The sequence below is a fragment of the Anomaloglossus baeobatrachus genome, chromosome 8 (genome assembly GCF_048569485.1).
Source record: "Anomaloglossus baeobatrachus isolate aAnoBae1 chromosome 8, aAnoBae1.hap1, whole genome shotgun sequence".
Classification (NCBI taxonomy): Eukaryota; Metazoa; Chordata; class Amphibia; order Anura; family Aromobatidae; genus Anomaloglossus; species Anomaloglossus baeobatrachus.
Genome location: NC_134360.1, coordinates 65,592,688 through 65,614,227, shown reverse-complemented (window position 1 = coordinate 65,614,227; position 21,540 = coordinate 65,592,688). Strand labels below are relative to the sequence as shown.

At 51.8% G+C, this 21,540-nt stretch overlaps 1 protein-coding gene across 1 annotated transcript in view; it reads left to right on the top strand.

Annotated features, from left to right (window-relative positions):
* The window catches only part of CYTH4 (cytohesin 4), a 156,633-nt gene that overhangs the window by 81,132 nt on the left and 53,961 nt on the right, over nt 1-21,540 (top strand). The window contains exon 7 of the mRNA XM_075321755.1: nt 8,768-8,880. Coding sequence (XP_075177870.1) covers nt 8,768-8,880 — 113 coding nt within the window. The remainder of the gene's footprint in view (nt 1-8,767; nt 8,881-21,540) is intronic.

The following is a 21,540-nucleotide window of genomic DNA, read 5'->3' as shown; positions in this document are numbered from 1 at the left end:
CTCCTTTTCCATCGTGGAATAGGCCACTTCCCTTGGTAACAGCTTCCTGCTCAGGTACAAGACTGGGTGCTCTTGGCTCGCAGAGTCCACCTGGCTGAGCACCGCACCGAGGCCGAAGTCACTGGCGTCGGTCTGTACTACAAACGGCCGCGTGAAGTCGGCTGCCTGTAGCACAGGCGGGCTGGACAGGGCGTCCTTTAGGGCCCGGAAGGCTGTCTCGCAGTCCATTGTCCAATCGACTGCAGAGGGCAGCTTCTTCTTGGTGAGGTCCGTCAAGGGCTTTGCCAGGCTACTATAGCATGGAACAAACCTCCTATAGTACCCAGCGGTCCCCAAGAAGGACATCACCTGCTTCTTGGTCCTGGGGGTGGGCCAGGACGCGATGGCCTCCACTTTCTCAGGCTCGGGCTTCAGTGTTCTCCCGCCTACCCGGTGACCGAGGTACTGGACCTCGCTCATGGCCAGCTGACACTTTCCCGGCTTGATGGTCAAACCTGCCTGGTGGATCCGCCTGAGCACCTGTGCTAGATGCTCTAGGTGGTCCTCCCAGGTGGGACTGAAGACGGCAATGTCATCCAGGTACGCGGCCGCGTACCCTTCAAGTCCCTTGAGCAGGGTGTTGACCATCCGCTGGAAAGTGGCAGGGGCATTCCTCATCCCGAATGGCATCACCGTGGACTCGTACAGTCCAAATGGGGTAATAAAGGCAGAGCGTTCCCTGGCCTTGCGAGTCAGGGGGATCTGCCAATATCCCCGGCTCAGATCCATGATGGTCAGGTACTGAGCCCCGGCCAACTGATCGAGCAGGTCATCGATGCGTGGCATTGGGTACGCATCGGCGACCGTGACAGCATTGAGCCCCCTGTAGTCCACGCAGAACCGAGTGGTTCGGTCCTTCTTAGGGACGAGGACTACAGGCGAGGCCCAAGCGCTGTTGGATGCCTGGATCACCCCCAGCTTCAGCATCTCGTCAATCTCCTGGCGCATGTGTTGCTGCACCTCCAGGGAGACCCGATATGCTGAACGCCGGATCGGGGGATGATCCCCAGTGTCCACGTGATGGACAGCCAAGTTAGTCCTTCCGGGCTGGTTGGTAAACAACCCCCGGAAGGGGTGTAGGGTGGCCCACAGCTGGGACCGTTGGTCCTCCAAGAGCTGGTGGCCAACCTCCACATCCTCAATGGATCCGCCTGCCCTAACCTGGGCTAGCATATCCAAGAGGGTTTCCGCTTCTCCCTCCTCGGGCAGGTTGCACACGGGGAGCGCACATGCCTCCCGCTCATGATGTGCCTTCATCATGTTCACATGGAAGGGCTTCCGCCTTCCACGGGCAGGGTCCAGGGTGACCAGGTACGTCACAGGGTTGAGCTGCTGGTACATGAGGTATGGGCCTTCCCAGGCTGCCTGAAGCTTGTCCTGTGGTACGGGGACCAGTACCCACACCTTTTGACCCACTTGGTAGGTCCTCTCACAAGCGTTCTGGTCGTACCAACGCTTCTGATCGGCCTGGGCTTGAGCCATATTGTCGTGTACCAGTTGCGTCAAGGCCTGCATTTTGTCCCGGAAGCGCATGACATACTCGATAACCGACACTCCAGGGGTGGCCAAATCCCCTTCCCAAGCCTCTTTCACCAGAGCCAGGGGGCCCCGCACACGTCGCCCGTACAGGAGCTCAAACGGTGAGAATCCTGTTGAGGCCTGTGGAACCTCCCGGTAAGCAAATAACAGGTGTGGGAGATACCGCTCCCAGTCACGCCCATGGGAGTCGACCAACATCTTAAGCATCTGCTTTAAGGTGCCATTAAACCGCTCGCACAGGCCATTAGTCTGTGGATGGTACGGGCTGGCCACCAGATGTCGCACCTGGACTTGCTTACAGAGGGCCTCCATCAGCTGGGACATGAATTGGGTCCCCCGGTCAGTGAGCATTTCCTGGGGAAAACCCACTCGGGAGAAAATCTCCAGCAATGCGGTGGCCACCTTGTCAGCCCGAATGGACGACAAGGCCACTGCTTCTGGGTACCGGGTGGCATAGTCCACTACCGTCAGTATGAAGCGTTTCCCGGAGCTACTGGGGATGGCCAGCGGGCCGACCAGATCCACAGCCACCCTCCTGAAAGGCTCATCGATGATGGGCAGAGATACCAGTGGGGCTTTGGGGAGTGGCCCCGCCTTCCCCACTCTCTGACAGGTTTCACACGAACGGCAGTAGGCAGCCACATCGGCCCCCATTTTTGGCCAGTAGAAATGCTGGTTTAACCTGGCCTTGGTCTTAGCGATCCCTAGGTGTCCGGCCATCGGAATCTCATGTGCGATCCGCAACAACTCCGTCCGGAACGGATAGGGTACCACCAACTGTCGGTCCCTGGGCCACGCCTCCGGTGAACCCTGCTGGACCGTGACCCGGTACAGCCGTCCTTGGTCCCAGACCACTCGCTCCGGGTCCGAGTCCGAGGGAGGCTGTGCCGCCTGCTCCTTAAGAGCTTTCAGGCTGTCGTCAGCTTCTAACGCTGCCTGAAACCCCTGACTAGATGTGGCCAGAATCGACGAGACTGTCACATCTTCAGTCAGTACCCCGGGACCTGTGTCCTGGCCTCCACCTGACTCGGCTGCCACTTGGTCAGAAGGGGAAGAAATATCGGACCTCCGGGAGGCCCCTTGGCTTCCAGCACTCCCACTGCGGGTGACAGCGGCCACAGCCGCTGCGACCGTGGGTCGTGCCTGCTCCTCCTCCGTTCCTGACCAAGTCGCCGGTTCAGGCAGACCTACCTGGCTTCCTGACACCCTGGTTGTGCGGGAACCCTGCACCGAGATCTTACCTGGGAGCACTTCCGCTCCGGGACCGGCCCCAATCTCACCTGCCTGTTCCCCCCCTGCAGCAACAGAACCCCGCTGTGAAATCTCTGGGGACCCCACATTTGCTGTGGTAGCCCCCACCCCACACACTGGTCCTCCCCCTGCAGCACCCTGCTCTCTGCTTATCCCTGCAGAGGGCAACAGATCCCAGCTCACAGGCTGATTACTTGTAGAGGCATTGTCACACCTTTCTCTGACCCCCTCCCCTGTCACAGCTGCCGCTGAGTGTGTGTCTATGGTGTCTATGCAAGCAGAAATATCAGAGTTCACTCCCCCCTCTCTCACATCATTCATAGATAACACATTAACATTGTCCGGAGGCACGTCAGTACTAGCTGAAGGTTCAGCCCTTGGGGGGGGCCCAAACTGGGAGGTTATCTGCCCCAAATCTGTCCCAAGTAACACGTTTGCGGGGATCCGATCAGTTACCCCCACCTCCCTCACCCCTCGCCCTGCGCCCCAGTCCACATAACTGCCAGCAACAGGCAGCGCCGGGTCAATGCCTCCAATCCCGGAGACAGCGAGGGTTTTTCCAGGTATCAAGTCTTGGGGGGACACCATCTCAGGCCGCACCAGAGTCACCTCCGAGGCGCTGTCTCGCAGTCCTATGGTCACAGACCGGCCGACGGTGACAGGTTGGAAGCTGTCCAGGGACCTACCACCACCCCCACCCACACAATACACCTTGGGCGGCCCTTGGGACGGGGATGGAGCCGGGGCCTTGGGACGCTGAGGGCACATGGCCTTGAAGTGTCCAGGTAGGTTGCACTGATGGCACCGTCTTGGTTCTGCCACGGGCCTGGAGAGGGGAGTTGAGGGGGACACCCCCTGCAGTCTAGGGGCAGGTGGGGCAGTCGCAGAGTTCATCTTACCCCCTCTCCAGGTGCTGCTGGTGGCTGCTCTACTGGCCTCAGGAGCCCGATTGTTGGTGTAGTCATCGGCCAGGGCAGCTGTAGCCGTGGACCCCTTTGGCTTCTGGTCTCGGATGAACTGGCGGAGATCCTCAGGGCAGTTCCACAAGAGTTGCTCCGTGATGAACAAGTCCAGGATCTCCGGTCCGGTGGAAAGCTGCAGGCCTTGGGTCCAGTGGTCGGCAGCTCGGGCAAGTGCCCGCCGGTGGTCAGCCCAGGAGTCCTTTGGTCCCTTCTGCAGGGTCCGGAACTTCTTGCGGTAGGACTCCGGAGTGAGGTTGTACTGTTGGATCAGGGCCCGCTTGATTGTGTCGTAGCCCTGATCTGCCTCAGTAGGCAAGTCCCCAAGGATTTCCAGGGCCTTACCCCTTAAACGGGGGGTCAGGTATTTGGCCCACTGGTCCTTGTCCAGATGGTGCTGCAGGCAAGTCCGTTCAAAAGCAGTCAGGAAAGAGTCCAAGTCTCCATCCTTCTCCAGCACGGGAAAGTCCTCAACACGGACCTTTGGAAGTTTGGTGTCTTGAAGGTCACGTGTGGCTGATGAGGGCTGGAGCTTGGCTAGATGCAGCTGGTGGTCACGGTCTGCCTGTCGCTCTCGCTCTCGCTCTTCACGCGCTGCCTGCCGCTCTGCCCTGCGCTCTGCCAGGAGTTCCTTGTAGCCCTCCTGGTCTCCAGCCTGGAGTAGGGCCATAGCCATTTGAAGAAGGCTATCCGAGCCTCCCAGGCTTGGTGGAATGGCACGTGGTGATCTGCGGCCCGCTGCGGAGCCTGGTGATTCACTGTCCATTTCAGAGCGGAGGACTGGCATCTGGCTCGTCGAGGACCCTTGGGTGAGCTGCTCCTCATCTTGTCCATAATTGCCAGGTTGTGCGCTGTCCTCTGCAGAACGGTTCTCTGGCGTCGGGCTCCTGGAGGACTCGTGGTCAACCTCCTCATTGCTGTCCACAACAGTATCTGCACTCTGACACTCTAGTGTTGAGCTAGTCTGAAGACCCCAGCAGCCACAGCTGCTGCAGGCAGTCTTTAGTGTCTGGGAGTATGGGTCTCACACTCACACACACTATTATCTCGATCCCACCGCTTGCCACCAATATGTCACGAACCACCGGGGGGGTCACTCAGAAATCCCCCGCGCTGGCTACCAGTACGTCACAATCGGGGGTAACAAGTGGGGGTCACCCCTCCTTTATACCTCCCGACCGACAGACAGAGCACGTGACGCGCTCTCTAGCGCCCCTCTTATAGTCAGGCCAATTATGGAATTGCCCGACAATAAGCAAGGAGGCCGCTATACTACTTATGCCGATTATTGAAGGGTCCCCGGTGAGAGTAGGGTATATATTCCCCCGACCTCCGCGGGCGGAATATATAAAACCTCCCCGAATCTCACTGGCCTCCCCACAATAATCCTTGGCACAACTCGCTGCCACCAACCGCTTCACGGTAACTATTAGCCGAACACACAGACGTGGGATTCAAGATCGAGATAACAGAACAGCCCAAGATTAATTATATAATTTAATCAGCCTAAAGCACACTAGAAACTACAATATATACAATAGGGAATCTACAGAATATACATATGTCAGAGTACAGTTACAGATAAAGCATGGTTTACAAACAGGCATACACAGTTCCAGCAGTTACCTTGTGCGTCTGGCCACAGGGGGGCGCTGTAGACCAGGTTTCTAGGATCCTTCCCACAGATGTTTCCTACACGTGACCCCCGGCGAAAGAACACTGGAAAATGGCCGAAGTAGGGTTATCAACCTGGGCAAATCCAGGTCCCCTCCTACCTTAGTGACCTCACAGGGAAGCACTGCCACTCCCCCCGCTTTTGAGTCAGAATTATCCAGAAAGGGGATATTGGCCATAACTTTGCCTGGGAGCGTTGTAGGCGGACGTCAACGCTCTCATTGTGACAGTTATGAATTTAGCTACAGAATGAGAGGACTCATGACTTGTCTACTAGTTCCCCATTGGCTGATATCACGCCTGGGGTACTTCCCAATGTCCTACTCCCATAAAAAAGGTGTGCCAGCATCGTCCGCATGCAGAGACACCATTTTTATGGTTGCCATATTTATCGGAAATATGGCTTGCGAGATATGAACCATATTTTACTGGAGTCGTCCTGTCTGGATACTTCCATAGCCTTGCTAATTAGATAGCAGCCCCTACCACAGGGTCACGGCAGGGAGTCATCCTGTGTCCATTGTTCCCACATCATCTAATCTCCATATCACAGGAGATGGCCATGGGATGTGTTGCTGGGATGTGACACCTTCCAAGATGGTGGACATTGAGAACAAGAAGGGAGGGGGCACTGCCAGGGAGTGATGAGAGCGATTATGACTGGCAATCATAATTCCTCTTCATATCCCAGGATTTGCCTCACAATCCTACCTTCAGGAGCATATCTCATGATCCTACCTCCAAGAGCACATTTCAAGATCCTACCTTCAGGACCATATCTCAAGATCCTACCTTCAGGAGCATATCTCAAGATCCTACCTTCAGGAGCACATTTCAAGATCCTACCTTCAGGAGCATATCTCAAGATCCTACCTTCAGGAGCACATTTCAAGATCCTACCTTAAGGAGCATATCTCAAGATCCTACCTTCAGGAGCACATTTCAAAGTCCTACCTTCAAGAGCCCATTTCATTCAGGAGTGGATCATAAGATGCTACCTTCAGGAGAGCATTTCATAATCCTACCTTCAGAAGCACATTACATTCAGGAGCACATCTCAAGATCCTACTTTAAGGAGCGTATCTCAAGATCTTACCTTCAGGAGCGCATTTCATGATCCTACCTTCAGGAGAGCATCTCATGATCCTTCCTTTAGGAGCATATCTCAAGATCCTACCTTCAGGAGCGCATCTCATGATCCTACCTTCAGGAACATATCCCAAGATCCTACCTTCAGGAGCGCATCTCAAGGTTCTACCTTCAGGAGCCAATTTCATTCAGGAGTGCATCTCAAGATCCTACCTTCAGGAGCTCATCTGAAGATCCTACCTTCAGGAGCGCATCTCAAGGTCCTACCTTCAGGAGACCATTACATTCAGGAGCGCATCTCAAGATCCTACCTCCAGGAGCACATTTCAAGATCCTACCTTCAAGAGCGCATTTCAAGATCCTACCTTAAGGCGCGCATTTCATGATCCTACCTTCAAGAACATATGCCAAGATCCTACCTCCAGGAGCACTTTTTAAGATCCTACCTTCAGGAGCTCATTTCAAGATAGTACCTTCAGGAGCCAACTGCTCTCCAACCTCCCAGCTTCCTGCTTGCCAGGTGGTAAAGCCCTAATGAGTACAATATGGACCATCGGGATTCTTTGCCATGCTGACCTAAACTATGCAACCTTCGATGCTGCCTGAAGAGTTAATGGGCACTGAGGCCGGTCGGGTCTAATGATATTGTCCAGCTTCAGAGCAGGGCTTACAAACTCTATAGCAAAGAGCTTGTAAGTGTGTACTCCTTGCCTAGGAAACTAGGCCACCTCTGATAAACTGAAGCAGTTGTTCACTTTTGCAAGTACGGTACTTTGCATTTTTACCTGTTTAAGCTTATGAGACAAAACCTTTAAAATCATGTAGAAAATAGCTTTTAATCAATGCACATCTTCTAGCTCTCTTTTCTATACTTGAGGATGCAGATGTACCCAGATTACGCTTTTGAAGTATTTCAATATGAAAATGTATCACATATTCACAGGATATTAGCTAAGCACTGCCAGCAAGTTTCCTTCTTTTTTTGGATACTAAATGGGGAAGCAGGGGATTCCCAGTCTCCTGTTATAAATACCTTGCTACTTGTTACCATGACTTTCATGTCTCAAATGGGAATACATTATAACAAAAGTATCTAAATTGTATTTTTGTATTCTTCATTACCTAATTTTGCTTATTTTTCTCCTAAACATTATTCTGCAGTGCAATGTGAAGTTCCTTTAGAAGTTGCTTTGAACTGCTGCTCAGCAATATCATATACTATATTCAAACAACCAGTGTATGGGATACCCCTGACTGAGTGCAAGGTAAGGGAGCAGAGAGGCTAAAGGGGGCTTTACACGCAGCGATATCGCTAGCGATATCGCTGGTGAAAGCACCCACCCCTGTCGGTTGTGCTTCACGGGCAAATCGCTGCCCGTGGCACACAATATCATTAGGAGCCATCACACGGACTTACCTGCCTAGCGACGTCGCTGTGTCCGGTGAACCACCTCCTTTCTAAGGGGGCGGTTCGTGCGGTATCACAGCGACGTCACACAGCGGCCGTCCAATAGAAGCGGAGGGGCGGAGATGAGCGGCCGTAACATCCCGCCCACCTCCTTCGTTCCTCATTGCCGGCGGCTGCAGGTAAGCTGCATTTCGTCGTTCCTGAGGTATCACATGTAGCGATGTGTGTTGCCGCAGGAACGAAGAACAACCTGCGAGCTCAACAATCAACGATTTTTTGAAAAGGAACGACGTGTCAACGATGGATGATAAGGTGAGTATTTATCATCGTTAACAGTCGCTCCTTGCTGTCACATGCAACAACGTCGCTAACGATGCTGGATGTGCATCACGGAATCCGTGACCCCGGCGATATATCGTTAGATACGTCGCTGCGTGTAACAGGGCCTTTAGAGAGGGAAAGTCACAGATTCTGACTGTTTGAAGTTAGTGTAGGGATCTTCACAAGAAGCAGTTGAAAGGAGCTTCTAAAGGAGCATGAACTGAGCACTGACACAGTTTTGCAACATAGTGATAAAGGGAGAATTAAGCAAATTTTGACAGTCTAGTATATTACAAAAATTCATAACTTTGTAATACTTAGATAATAATAATAATAATAATAATAATAATAATAATAATAATAATAATAATAATGTACTTTTTAACTGATAAAATCTGATAATGTGACACTCAGACCAGAAAAAGGTTGTGCACCTGTACCTCAAGCAAAAACAGTATCTATATCTTGATGATCTGTGTTCTTCCAGACAGTTTCTTCGTACTTTTCGGTTACCAGGAGAAGCACAGAAGATTGACCGAATAATGGAGTCTTTCTCGGCTCATTACTGCCAATGTAACCCAACCACATTCAAGTCCACAGGTAATCATGGAAAGTGCGACTGATTGCTATACTTGTTACCCATAATTACTCATTTCAGAGGCAAGAGCAGTCCACTAACCTACTGTAGCTCAGACCTAAGACAAAGCAAAACGATGTCAGACCAGACCAGATTATATGCAAAGCAAGAATGCCGCGGAGACACCATCACATGTTTCTCAACGCTGGCAGGAAACTAGCCAGGTCTTTCACCGGGAAGGAACAACCACGGGAAGGGCAGTCTCTAGTCAAGGAGACCACCTATGCCAAACATGGTATCCATCCACAGACAGCTGTTTCGGGGTATTTGCCCCTCAGTGTGGAGTAGGAAACTGGCTAGTGGGAGCAATGCCTAGTAGAAGACTACATAGGTAAGGATGTTTTTCAACGCAGTGACACTTTTCCCAGGGGGCATTGCTTTAGAATCACTGTGTTGAGAAACACGTGATGGTGCTCCGCGGTGTTGGATGTTGATCTCCCGTCTTTACCTATGTAGTCTTCTGCTAGGCATTGCTCCCACTAGCCAGTTTCCTACTCCACACTGATAAAGGGCAAATACCCCGAAACAGCTGTATGTGGATGGATACCATGTTTGGCATAGGCGGTTTCCTTGACTGGAGACTGCCCTTCCCATGGTTGTTCCTTCCCGGTGAAAGACTTGGCTAGTTTCATGGCAGCGTTGAAAAACATGTGATGGTGTCTCCGTGGCATTCGTGTTTTGCATATTTTCCAGGGGGCCTTCTTCTAGTGTCACTGCGTTGAGAAACACGTGATGGTGTCTCCGCGGTGTTGGATGTTGATCTCCCCGAGGTCAACCATCCTTACCTATGTAGACCAGATTATAGACTTACTCACCCGTCAGGGGAGGACATACCATTGGTGCAACCAGACAGGAGCCCAAGAGGTAATGAGGCATACTTCTACTTCCAAAGCTGGTGGAATTGGGCAATATGATGAGCTACTGGACTGCAAAGGGCCCATATACGGTTCTTGCACATGGGGCCTCCTCCGTCTGTGTCCGCCATTGCCACCAGGCTGTCACGCTTCCCGGGTCCTCACCCCCGCTCCCCGGCTCACCTGCCACGCTCCCCGCTCTCCAGCCACCGGATCCCGTCCGTCCCAGGGTCCCTGGACCCCGATCCCGGCGCCCGACAGCTTCCCTGGACCTGGCCGGCTCCCCTGCGTCCTCCTCGCAGCCTCCTTCCCTGGCTTCTGGCACTCGGGCGGCGCGCATGCGCATTAGGGCGCGCGCGCGGTCACTGACCCTTTCTTAAAGGGCCAGCGTCCATTAACAGGAAATGAGGTTGCACAGGTACAGGGTATATAGGGGGTCATTGTCCAAGGGGGCGGGGCCTGATCTTCGTGTTCCCTGAGCTAGGAGTCAGGTCTCCTGGTGTTTATGTGCCTATACTCACCTATCTCTCTTTATAGAGCCGTACCTGCCGCGCCATCCAGTCTGCCGTGTCCTGAACCCCGCACGCTGTCCGTCTGCCAACTGACAGTCCGTACCATCTCGGATCCCTGCGGTGACCCGTCATCCCGCTCCAGAGGTTCCGGACCCCGCCTACTATCATCTCGGCTTCCGAACCTGAGCTACGTCACCAGTACCACCATCTGTGACTCCGTGGTCCCAGGGACTCCTCCGCTGCCCTCACTTGCACGGACTGTTCTGCCGCCCTTCAGTGCTTCAGCTGCCGGACTCCTTACCACCATCTTAGAGTCCGGTCCAGTGGATCCACCTCCTGGGTCTACCCGACCGCCCGGCCGTGACAGTAAGATCAGGCCATGGATCCCGCTGCAGCACTATTGGCCCTGCAAGAGGAACTCCAACGCCAGCGTGAAGTCCAGACCCGCATGCTGCAATTTATGACCTCCGTGGACACCCGCCTGTACACGTTACAAGCTTCCATGACGCCTGCGGCACCCAGGTCCTCCAATGGACAATCCACGGCTCCCGCACCAGTGGCAGCCTCGTCGGGTGCTTCCCAACTCCGGTTGGCTTCACCACCTCGTTATGCTGGAGATCCCAAGACCTGCAGGGGCTTCATTAACCAGTGTTCCCTTCATTTCACGCAGCTGCCACATCTGTTCGCCTCTGACCAAGCCAAGGTCGCCTTTATAATGTCTCACCTGGAGGGCGAGGCGCTGGCGTGGATGAACCCCTTGTGGGAAAAGGAGGACCCTATGACCAAGGATCTTCAAGACTTCCTGCAGGCCTTTCGCAGCACTTTTGACGAGCCGGGACGCGCCTCTGCGTCTGCTTCATCCCTTCTCCGCTTGCGTCAAGGAACACTGACGGTGGGCCAATACGCCATTCGTTTCCGCACGTTGGCTTCAGAACTCAGCTGGAATAATGAGGCCCTAACAGCCGCCTTCTGGGAGGGTCTCTCAAGCCGCATCAAAGACGAGTTGGCGGGCCGTGACGTGCCCTCCACCCTAGATGCCCTGATTGCCCTAGCAACTCGAGTAGACATCCGTTTTCAGGAGCGCTCCAAAGAGCTGTCTCGGGAGAGACGTCCAGTCCGGCATCCCTCTCCTCCACAGAAGACCTCCGTACCTCAGTCTTCTACCGCTGGGATTCCCGTCCACGAGCCCATGCAGATTGACCGGATACGGCAGTCCGAACAACGACGAGCAGAGCGGCTCGCTAAGGGCCTCTGCTTTTACTGTGGTGAGGACACACACCTCCTCCGTTCCTGTCCGGAAAGGCCGGGAAACTCCAAAGCCTAGGGTTGGTAGGAGAGGCCACCCTAGGTGCTGGGACTCTCTCTGATCCGGTCACATGGACCGTGCAAGTGACAACGGGAGAGACGCGGTTCACGGCTGAGGCCTACCTCGATTCCGGGGCAGCAGGCAATTTCATCCAGCAAGCCACCGTGGACAAATACCAAGTGCCTGTTATTCCACTCAACAAGCCCCTGGTGATTGCCTCTGTAGATGGGAGACCCCTTTCTGACACCATCTCCTGGACCACCAGGCCGGTTGAACTGCGGATCGGTGCTCTTCACACCGAGACCATCGCCTTCTACGTCCTCCCTCACATGTCCCATCAGATCCTGCTGGGTCTTCCATGGTTACGGGCCCACGAACCATCAGTCAGCTGGGGTACAGGCGACATCACCCGCTGGGGTTCTTCGTGTCATGAGAGATGTCTAAAATCCACACAACCCATCCGACAACCTCTGGTTCCTGAGAACCTACCGGGGCTGCCCTCGGCCTATTGGACCTTTGCGGATGTCTTTGATAAAAAGGAATCCGAGGTACTGCCGCCACATCGTCCATACGATTGTGCCATCGACCTGCTCCCTGGAACAACGCCACCACGAGGACGGATATATCCTTTATCTCCAGCCGAAACAAGGGCTATGTCTGCTTACATCTCAGAGAGCCTGGCAAGGGGATTCATTCGGAGGTCCTCCTCTCCTGCTGGAGCAGGTTTCTTCTTTGTCAAGAAAAAAGAGGGCGATTTACGCCCCTGCATCGACTACCGGGGTCTGAATCAGATCACAGTCAAAAACAAGTACCCTCTGCCGCTCATCCCCGAATTGTTTGACCGACTTAGGGGGGCTCGTGTGTTCACCAAGCTGGACCTTCGGGGTGCTTACAATCTGGTGCGCATCCGCTCTGGTGACGAATGGAAGACCGCGTTCAATACGCGCGATGGACATTATGAGTACTGCGTGATGCCCTTCGGCCTGTGTAATGCTCCTGCCGTCTTCCAAGAACTGGTGAACGACGTGTTCCGAGACCTCCTCTACACCTGTGTGGTAGTATATCTAGATGACATCCTTGTCTTCTCTCCGGACCTCTCAACCCACAGAGAGCACGTACAGCTGGTTCTACGAAGATTGAGAGAGAATCGCCTGTACGCAAAGTATGAGAAGTGTGTCTTTGAGCAGTCTACACTCCCCTTTTTGGGGTACGTCATCTCTGAGACTGGACTGCAGATGGATCCCAAGAAGGTCTCCGCCATTCTCAACTGGCCTCCCCCTTCTGGACTGAAAGCAATCCAACGCTTCCTGGGATTCGCCAACTACTACCGCCAATTCATCCCTCACTTCTCTGCTCTGACTGCTCCACTTTCCGCTTTGACTAAGAAAGAGGCAAATCCAAAGGACTGGTCGCCTGCGGCCGACGCCGCGTTTGGCTCATTGAAGCGAGCTTTTGCTTCCTCTCCTGTACTCCACCGTCCGGAGTTAAACCGCCAGTTCACCTTGGAGGTGGATGCCTCCTCCTCAGGAGCCGGAGCAGTGCTCATGCAGAAATCCTCCTCCGGGAAGATGGTGACTTGCGGATTCTTCTCCAAGGGCTTCTCAGCGTCTGAACGCAACTACACCATCGGGGACCGAGAGCTCTTGGCAGTCAAACTGGCACTGGAGGAATGGCGCTACCTCCTGGAAGGTGCAGTGTATCCCGTGATAATTTACACTGACCACAAGAACTTGGAATACCTGCGGTCCGCTCAGCGACTGAACCCACGGCAAGCCAGGTGGTCTTTATTCTTTGCCAGGTTTGACTTTCAGCTTCACTTCCGACCCGCGGACAAGAATGTACGCGCTGATGCCTTGTCCAGGTCTTTCATGCCCATGGAGCAGGAGGAAGCGACTACCCAACCCATCATCTGTCCTAGCAACATCGTTCCGGTGGCCCCTGTCACTCTAGCCCAGATACCGCCCGGGAAGACCTATGTCTCTGAGACCGACAGGCAAAAAGTGTTACACTGGGGTCATGCATCAAAAACAGCCGGCCATGCAGGCCAGAAGAGAACATGGGGTGCGATTGTACGCCATTACTGGTGGCCATCCCTTCGCACGGACGTCGCTGCTTTTGTCTCTGCCTGCTCCTCCTGTGCCAGGAACAAGACGCCCAACCACTTGCCCCATGGCCGTCTTCTGCCTCTGCCGATACCCTCAGTCCCGTGGCAACACATAGCTATGGACTTTATTACGGACTTGCCATTATCCTCCGGGCACACAGTCATATGGGTCGTGGTTGATCGATTCTCCAAAATGGCCCACTTCGTTCCTATGGCCGGACTGCCCTCAGCTCAGGAACTCGCGGAAGCCTATATACATCACATCTTTCGCTTGCATGGCTTTCCATCCCACATCGTGTCCGACAGAGGAACCCAGTTCACCTCCCGCTTCTGGAGGGCTCTATGCAAACATCTGGGAGTGACTCTGGACTTTTCCTCTGCTTACCATCCTCAGTCTAATGGCCAAGTGGAGAGGGTCAATCAAATCTTGACCTCATACCTACGTCACTATGTCAACGCCCATCACGACGACTGGTCCTCGCTTCTGCCTTGGGCTGAATTCGCCCATAACCACCACGTCAGTGAGTCATCCTCCAAATCACCCTTCCATGTTGTTTACGGACTTCAGCCCGCCGTCCCGCTGCCTATATCCCCTTCATCGGATGTCCCGGCTGCTGATACTGCTGTCCGTGACTTTGCTACCATTTGGGACTCTGTCAAGGCGTCCCTTGGGCGCGCTTCCCAGCGGATGAAGAAACACGCTGACAAGAGACGTCTGGATCCTCCGTGTTTCTCTCCTGGTGACCTGGTCTGGCTTGCTTCCCAGTACATCCGATTGAAGATACCGTCCTACAAGCTGGGTCCTCGCTACATCGGGCCGTTTAAGGTCCTCCGCAAGATCAATGAGGTATCCTACAAGCTACAGCTCCCGGCCACGATGAGGATACCCAACTCATTCCACGTCTCCCTGCTCAAGCCGGTTGTCCTTGGTCCTTTCTCCGCTGCTGCCAGTCCGGCTCCTCCACCTATTGCCGATGATGACATCTATGCGGTAAGGGATATCGTGGCCATGAAGACCGTACGAGGTCGGCAGTTCTTCCTGGTGGACTGGGAGGGGTATGGTCCTGAGGATAGGTCTTGGGAGCCCAGGGAGAACGTGGGCACTCCTCTTATCCGTGCCTTCATGTCCCGGTTGCGGGGAGGGGGGCGTGGGGGGGGGGGGTACTGTCACGCTTCCCGGGTCCTCACCCCCGCTCCCCGGCTCACCTGCCACGCTCCCCGCTCTCCAGCCACCGGATCCCGTCCGTCCCAGGGTCCCTGGACCCCGATCCCGGCGCCCGACAGCTTCCCTGGACCTGGCCGGCTCCCCTGCGTCCTCCTCGCAGCCTCCTTCCCTGGCTTCTGGCACTCGGGCGGCGCGCATGCGCATTAGGGCGCGCGCGCGGTCACTGACCCTTTCTTAAAGGGCCAGCGTCCATTAACAGGAAATGAGGTTGCACAGGTACAGGGTATATAGGGGGTCATTGTCCAAGGGGGCGGGGCCTGATCTTCGTGTTCCCTGAGCTAGGAGTCAGGTCTCCTGGTGTTTATGTGCCTATACTCACCTATCTCTCTTTATAGAGCCGTACCTGCCGCGCCATCCAGTCTGCCGTGTCCTGAACCCCGCACGCTGTCCGTCTGCCAACTGACAGTCCGTACCATCTCGGATCCCTGCGGTGACCCGTCATCCCGCTCCAGAGGTTCCGGACCCCGCCTACTATCATCTCGGCTTCCGAACCTGAGCTACGTCACCAGTACCACCATCTGTGACTCCGTGGTCCCAGGGACTCCTCCGCTGCCCTCACTTGCACGGACTGTTCTGCCGCCCTTCAGTGCTTCAGCTGCCGGACTCCTTACCACCATCTTAGAGTCCGGTCCAGTGGATCCACCTCCTGGGTCTACCCGACCGCCCGGCCGTGACACAGGCCTTTGTGCATCTTCACGTAGCTCAGCACTGGGTCTTGGTGCTGGAAGGAACAGGAGAGAGTTGCTATCTAAAGTGTTCTAGGTAACGCTGCATTTTCATTAGAACATATCCATTGACACGCTGAGGCATGAATATTACAATTTTTGGCAATGAGGAGTTTAGTTGATCCATATCAAGTATGGGTCACCAACTGAGGCAACCCATGGCATACAAAGACATCATTAGTGTTGGTAACTTAGGGACATTTCTGTCCCACCACCGCACAAAGCCACCAATTTGAGGGAAGGTGTTGCCCTTTTTGACCCACTAATTTGCCAAGATTGCTACCGAAAAATGAGGTGTGTTACTTATGTAGGTATACATTTGAAGCCATTGTGGATTTACCTTTAGCATGTGTCCAGAGGGTTTCCCATATGCCGAACCTAAGCCATGATCATAATGTAAGAAAAAGACTGATGGCACATCCTACCTTTTTAATGTGAACAGGTGCAAACTGAACATGAAACATAGTAACAAAAAGGAGACAGTTGCACTCTGTAGCGCTAAGATATGTGGAACAATGATTATGGGAATATAGATATGCATTACTGCTATGGAAAACATGTAAAAATTAAGATACTTAGCACACAAAAATGGCCAGTTTTATGTGAACCAACAGCCAACATCATGGAGACCTCTTTTTGTTGGGTCCCTGACTACTCTAATGCCTCTCTTTGGGTTATAAAAAAAACCCCTCCAATTTATGGGCGGACAGGAACCTGCAAATGAAGAATTAAAATTGCTTAAGGCTGAAGAGCAGAAGTAATCTAAGAAAAAGACTGATGGCACATCCTACCTTTCTAATGTGAACAGTCCATCAGTCTTCTTCTTACATTACATGGTCATCTTCTGATTGAGCACTCCTGCTCTTCAGCCTGAGGCTATTTTATTTCTCCATTTTTAGGTTCCTGCCCGCCCATAAATTGGAGTGGATTTTTTAACCCAAAGGACCCAACAAAAAAGGTTGCTGTTGGGCTCACATAAAACTGGCCATCTTTGTGTGCTGAGTGTCTCAATTTTTACATGTTTTCCATAGCAGTAATGCATGTCTATATGCCCATATTCATTGTTACACATATCTTAGCACTACAGAGTGGAACTGTCTCCTTTTTGTTACTATGTTTCATTTTCAGTTTGCACCTATTCACATTGGAAAGGTAGGATGTGCCATCAGTCTTTTTCTTAGATTACAGGGTTATGCCTTCTGATTGAGCCCTCCTGCTCTTCAGCCTTAGGCAATTTTAATTCTTCATTTGCAGGTTCCTGTCGCCCATAAATTGGAGGGGGTTGTTTTTAACCCGAAGAGAGGCATTAGAGTAGGCAGGGAACCAACAAAAAAGCTTGACTTGACATTTTTAGGTTCCTGCCCACCCATAAATTGGAGTGGATTTTTTAACCCAAAGAGAGGCATTAGTTTGATAGGGACCCAACAAAAAAGGTTGCCTTAACGTTGGCTGTTGGGCTCACATAAATCAGGCCATTTTTGTGTGCTAAGTATCTCAATTTTTACATGTTTTTCATAGCAGTAATGAATATCTATATACAACTGTCTCCTTTTTGTTACTATGATCTTAATGTGAACAGAGCCTGTAAAAGAGTTTTCAAAGGGATCCTGTCGGCGGAGTAATGCTGCCCCATCCATGGACAGCAAGGAAGAGCAGCACGCTCCCTCATTACAGTGAACTCCCTTTTAAATAGAGAGAAACCTGCCGATAAAGCCGAGCCGCCCAGCGGAGACTTCTCCCCGTGCCGGCTCGTCTTATGTTTTCTCTGAGTCTTGCAGCACTTTAAAGTTAAACATAGATCGGAGTAATGAGGAAGCCTGACGGGATTTCTTGCCGCCTGTGGTTACGGCAGTATGAATCTGCTAACAGGTTCCCGTTAACTATACATTCCAGGTCAATATATTTGGGCGCTTATCTCATCACGTATATTAGTTGAATCTCTATAATCAATATCGGAGTCAGTCTCGCAGTCGGACTCGCTCGGTTTTTATACCGATTTGTGCGTTTCTTAGCTAATTACGGAATCTCAAATACTGATTCATTGAGGAAACTTCAGTCTGGAGCTGGGAATGGGATATTTACTCTACCACCCACTGATATTCCCTTTCATTTAACCACCACTTTCCGTGCTCGCGGAGAAGCACACTGCGCAGACGCCATCAATATTCCTTCTGGGGCTGCAGATGGGCTTTCTACTTCTATTTTACTATATTTTTCTAAAGGGGTGTAATGGAATATTTTATTTTATGGTTCAAGATTTAAGATGTCATTTCTCGGCGTCTTGTCTGGATGGACACTTGGTGTCATGATGGGGTTTTTTTTTCTAAATATATATTTGCAGATATATCATGATAGGTTTGGTGTAGTTTGTGGTCTGCTCGGTTGATGTTCTCAGCATCCTGTTTGAGTAAGACGAAACAAAAATAAAAATGCAAAATGTTTCATGTTGTTTGCTCCCATGAGCCTGAAAAACGTGCCTGTATTATTAGGCTTGATCCTAAAATTGCTAGTAATATCTGTTGTAGCAGCGAAGCTTTAAGGGCACTTTACACACAGCAACATCGCTAGTGATGTCGCTGGTGAAAGCACCCGCCCCCGTCGGTTGTGCGTCAAGGGTAAATCGCTGCCCATGGCACACAACATCACTAACACCCGTCACACGGACTTAACTGCCTAGCGACGTCGCTGTGGCCGGCAAACCGCCTCCTTTCTAAGGCGTCACAGTGACGTCACTAAGCGGCCGCCCAATAGAAGCGGAGGGGCGGAGATGAGCGGGCCGAACATCCCACCCACCTCCTTCCTTCCTCATTGCTGGCGGCCGCAGGTACGGTGATGTTCCTCGTTCCTGGGGTGTCACACGTAGCGATGTGTGCTGCCGCAGGAACGACGAACAACCTGCGTCCTGCAACAGCAACGATAATCGGGATTAGAACGACCGGTTAACAATCAACGATAAGGTAAGTAATTTTGATCGTTAACGGTCGTTCCTGCGTTTCACACACAACAACATCGCTAACAAGGCCGGATGTGCGTCACCAATTCCGTGACCCCAATGACATCTCGTTAGCAATGTCGTTGTGTGCAAAGCGGCCTTTAGGCTGTGGCTACAGGCCAACTAAAGTTGAGTGGTCAAAAATCAAAGCCTCCTGAGTAGAAATGACGGAAACCATGGAAGTTCGGTTCGGTGGGTTCAACCGGACATTAGATAAAGTTGACCTGAACCCCAATGGAAGTCACTCTTGGGCAATTCGGCTCTTCGCCCACATGCAGCCAGCCATAAACAGAGCAATTCCGAGAGCAGGTAGGCAGGGTTTTTTCATTTTTTGGGGGTGCACACTATCCGATCATGCTGCTGTTACCCCCATTGCGAGCCGTTCAAACACTGCAAGTGGCTCTCACTGAGCTGAGTACCAAGCATTCCCGAGCACAGCTATGCTCGCACGAGTGGTGTCACGCTAGGTATGGGGAAATACCAAGCAAGCGGCAAAAGATAAGGGAAGGGGAGATGGTGACCCCTGACCAAACCTACAGCTGGTCCCTGGGGTCCCTCATCACCCTAAGTAGGTTTCGTACCTATTTCCCGAGCCGGACACCTTATCCTAGGTATCCCTAATTCTGAGCTCTAAATAGGGAATGGATGGGATGAGCTGTACATCAACCCCACTAAGCAACTATAGAAGACACAAGGGGGACACACAGGGGGAAAACATAAACTGCTTATCATTAAATGACTTGGGTAGGAGTTCAGCAAAAACACCACAGATGAGAGCAAACCACCTGCTTGCAACCAGAGCTAGGCTGAACTGAATAATATCACCAGCACCAGTCCAGTGAAGATGGGAGTATTTAAGCACCAAGAGAATATTGATGATCAGTAGCTGGGTGGAAGGCAAGCTCAAGCTGGGTCCTAAAGGAGAAGAGATGAAAACCCAGCAGGAAAGCTACAATCAATGCTAACAGCAGGAACAATGGAAAGTCAGGGACCATTTTGAGCAGCAAAACGCTGTGACCTTCTATTGCCAGAAACCACATGACTGTCTGTCACCCATGACACACCCGTGACAAGGGGTCAGCATATGTAAAGCTCCCGAACTCTGTTTTTTTATTGTCTGTGTGCGCTACGAACAACCTCAGGTTGACTCATCTCTACTCCTGACTCCTCCCTATAGAAAGCATTCATGTCCCACTAGTCTCCACTTAAAAATGAATAATGCCACCCCCAGCAAAAATATTAGGTTTATACCTCACCTAATCCAAGTCATCTTCTTTTGTGCCCATAGCAGGCTGGCATGGGCGGAGCAGCACAATGCCATCATTGTATCGCTTGTATCGGCGTGCTTACATCTTGTAGGCCGTAGGGTTATAGTATCCTGAAGCCTAAAGAATGGAGAGTCGCGGGGAAGGGAGCCTATGGCTCCTTACTCTACCACATGGTCCAGCTGGATCAGCATCATATTAGTGCACTTATTTTCTAATAAAAAGAATAAAAAAGTGGCACTCGCCATCCATAAAAAGTACAGTATATATTAGGGAATCCTTAACAACATGCAGGAAGAAGCAGGGTATGTAGAGACAATGTCTGTTTCACGTATACACACACTTCAATGGACCCCTATGTGTATACGTGAAACAGACATTGTCTCTACACACCCTGCCTCATATTTTTAAGGATTCCCTAATAAGCATTGGATTTTTATGGATGGAGAGTGCCACTATTTTCATGATGAATTTTAGCTTGACTTCATAAAGTGTACACCTTGATTCCGAAAGCGTCAGAAGCACAAACCCTTTATCAAATCCTACAACGGGTGTGAGTAGTGTCAAATTTGTTTTTCCTTTCTTAGTAGTTAAAGGTAATCTGTGAGGAGATCCTCATCTGAGAACAGTATGATGTAGGCGAAGAGATCCTGAATCCAACGATGTATCACTTCGATTACTGGCTGCAGCCATTTTGACACAATCAGAATGTTCAGCTGTAGTCATGTAGCAGAGCTGAGGGAGCTGCCCCCGCCCACACCAGGCTCTCTATAAACATTGTACATTGACAGTGAGGTGTCAATCACAGCAGGGGGGTGTGACATTGTAGTCCTTTAATGATAAGTGTCCTGTTGCTAAAACAAGCATTCCAAATAAAGAAAAGATCGGACTGTGACAAGACAAGCATCCCTGGATTTTCTGTGTTAACCCTTGCAGAAAACTGGCTTCAGCTTACATAGCAAAAACCTGCTGATAGAGTCACTTTAATATTAATGCCCTTACATTTCAAAGTGGAGCCTCTTCCTTCCTCCTTCCTTTCCTCCTCCTCCTCCTTCCTCCTTCTTCTTTCTCTTCCTTCTTCCTACTCCTTCCTCCTTTTTATTCCTCCTCCTTCCTCTTCCTCCTCCTTCCTCCTTTTTTCCTCCTCCTCCTCCTCCTCCTCCTCCTCCTCCTCCTCCTTCTTTCTCCTTCTTTCTCCTCCTTCTTCTTTCTCCTCCTTCTTCTTTCTCCCCTTCTTCTTTCTCCTCCTTCTTCTTTCTCCTCCTTCTTCTTTCTCTCCCTTCTTCTTTCTCCTCCTTCTTCTTTCTCCTCCTTCTTCTTTCTCCTCCTTCTTCTTTCTCCTCCTTCTTCTTTCTCCTCCTTCTTCTTTCTCCTCCTTCTTCTTTCTCCCCCTTCTTCTTTCTCCTCCTTCTTCTTTCTCCTCCTTCTTCTTTCTCCTCCTTCTTCTTTCTCCTCCTTCTTCTTTCTCCTCCTTCTTCTTTCTCCTCCTTCTTCTTTCTCCTCCTTCTTCCTTCTTCTTCTTCTTCTCTTTCTCCTCCTTCTTCCTTCTTCTTCTTCTTCTTTCTCCTCCCTCTTCCTTCTTCTTCTTCTTCTTTCTCCTCCTTCTTCTTCTTCTTCTTCTTCTTCTTCTTCTTCTTCTT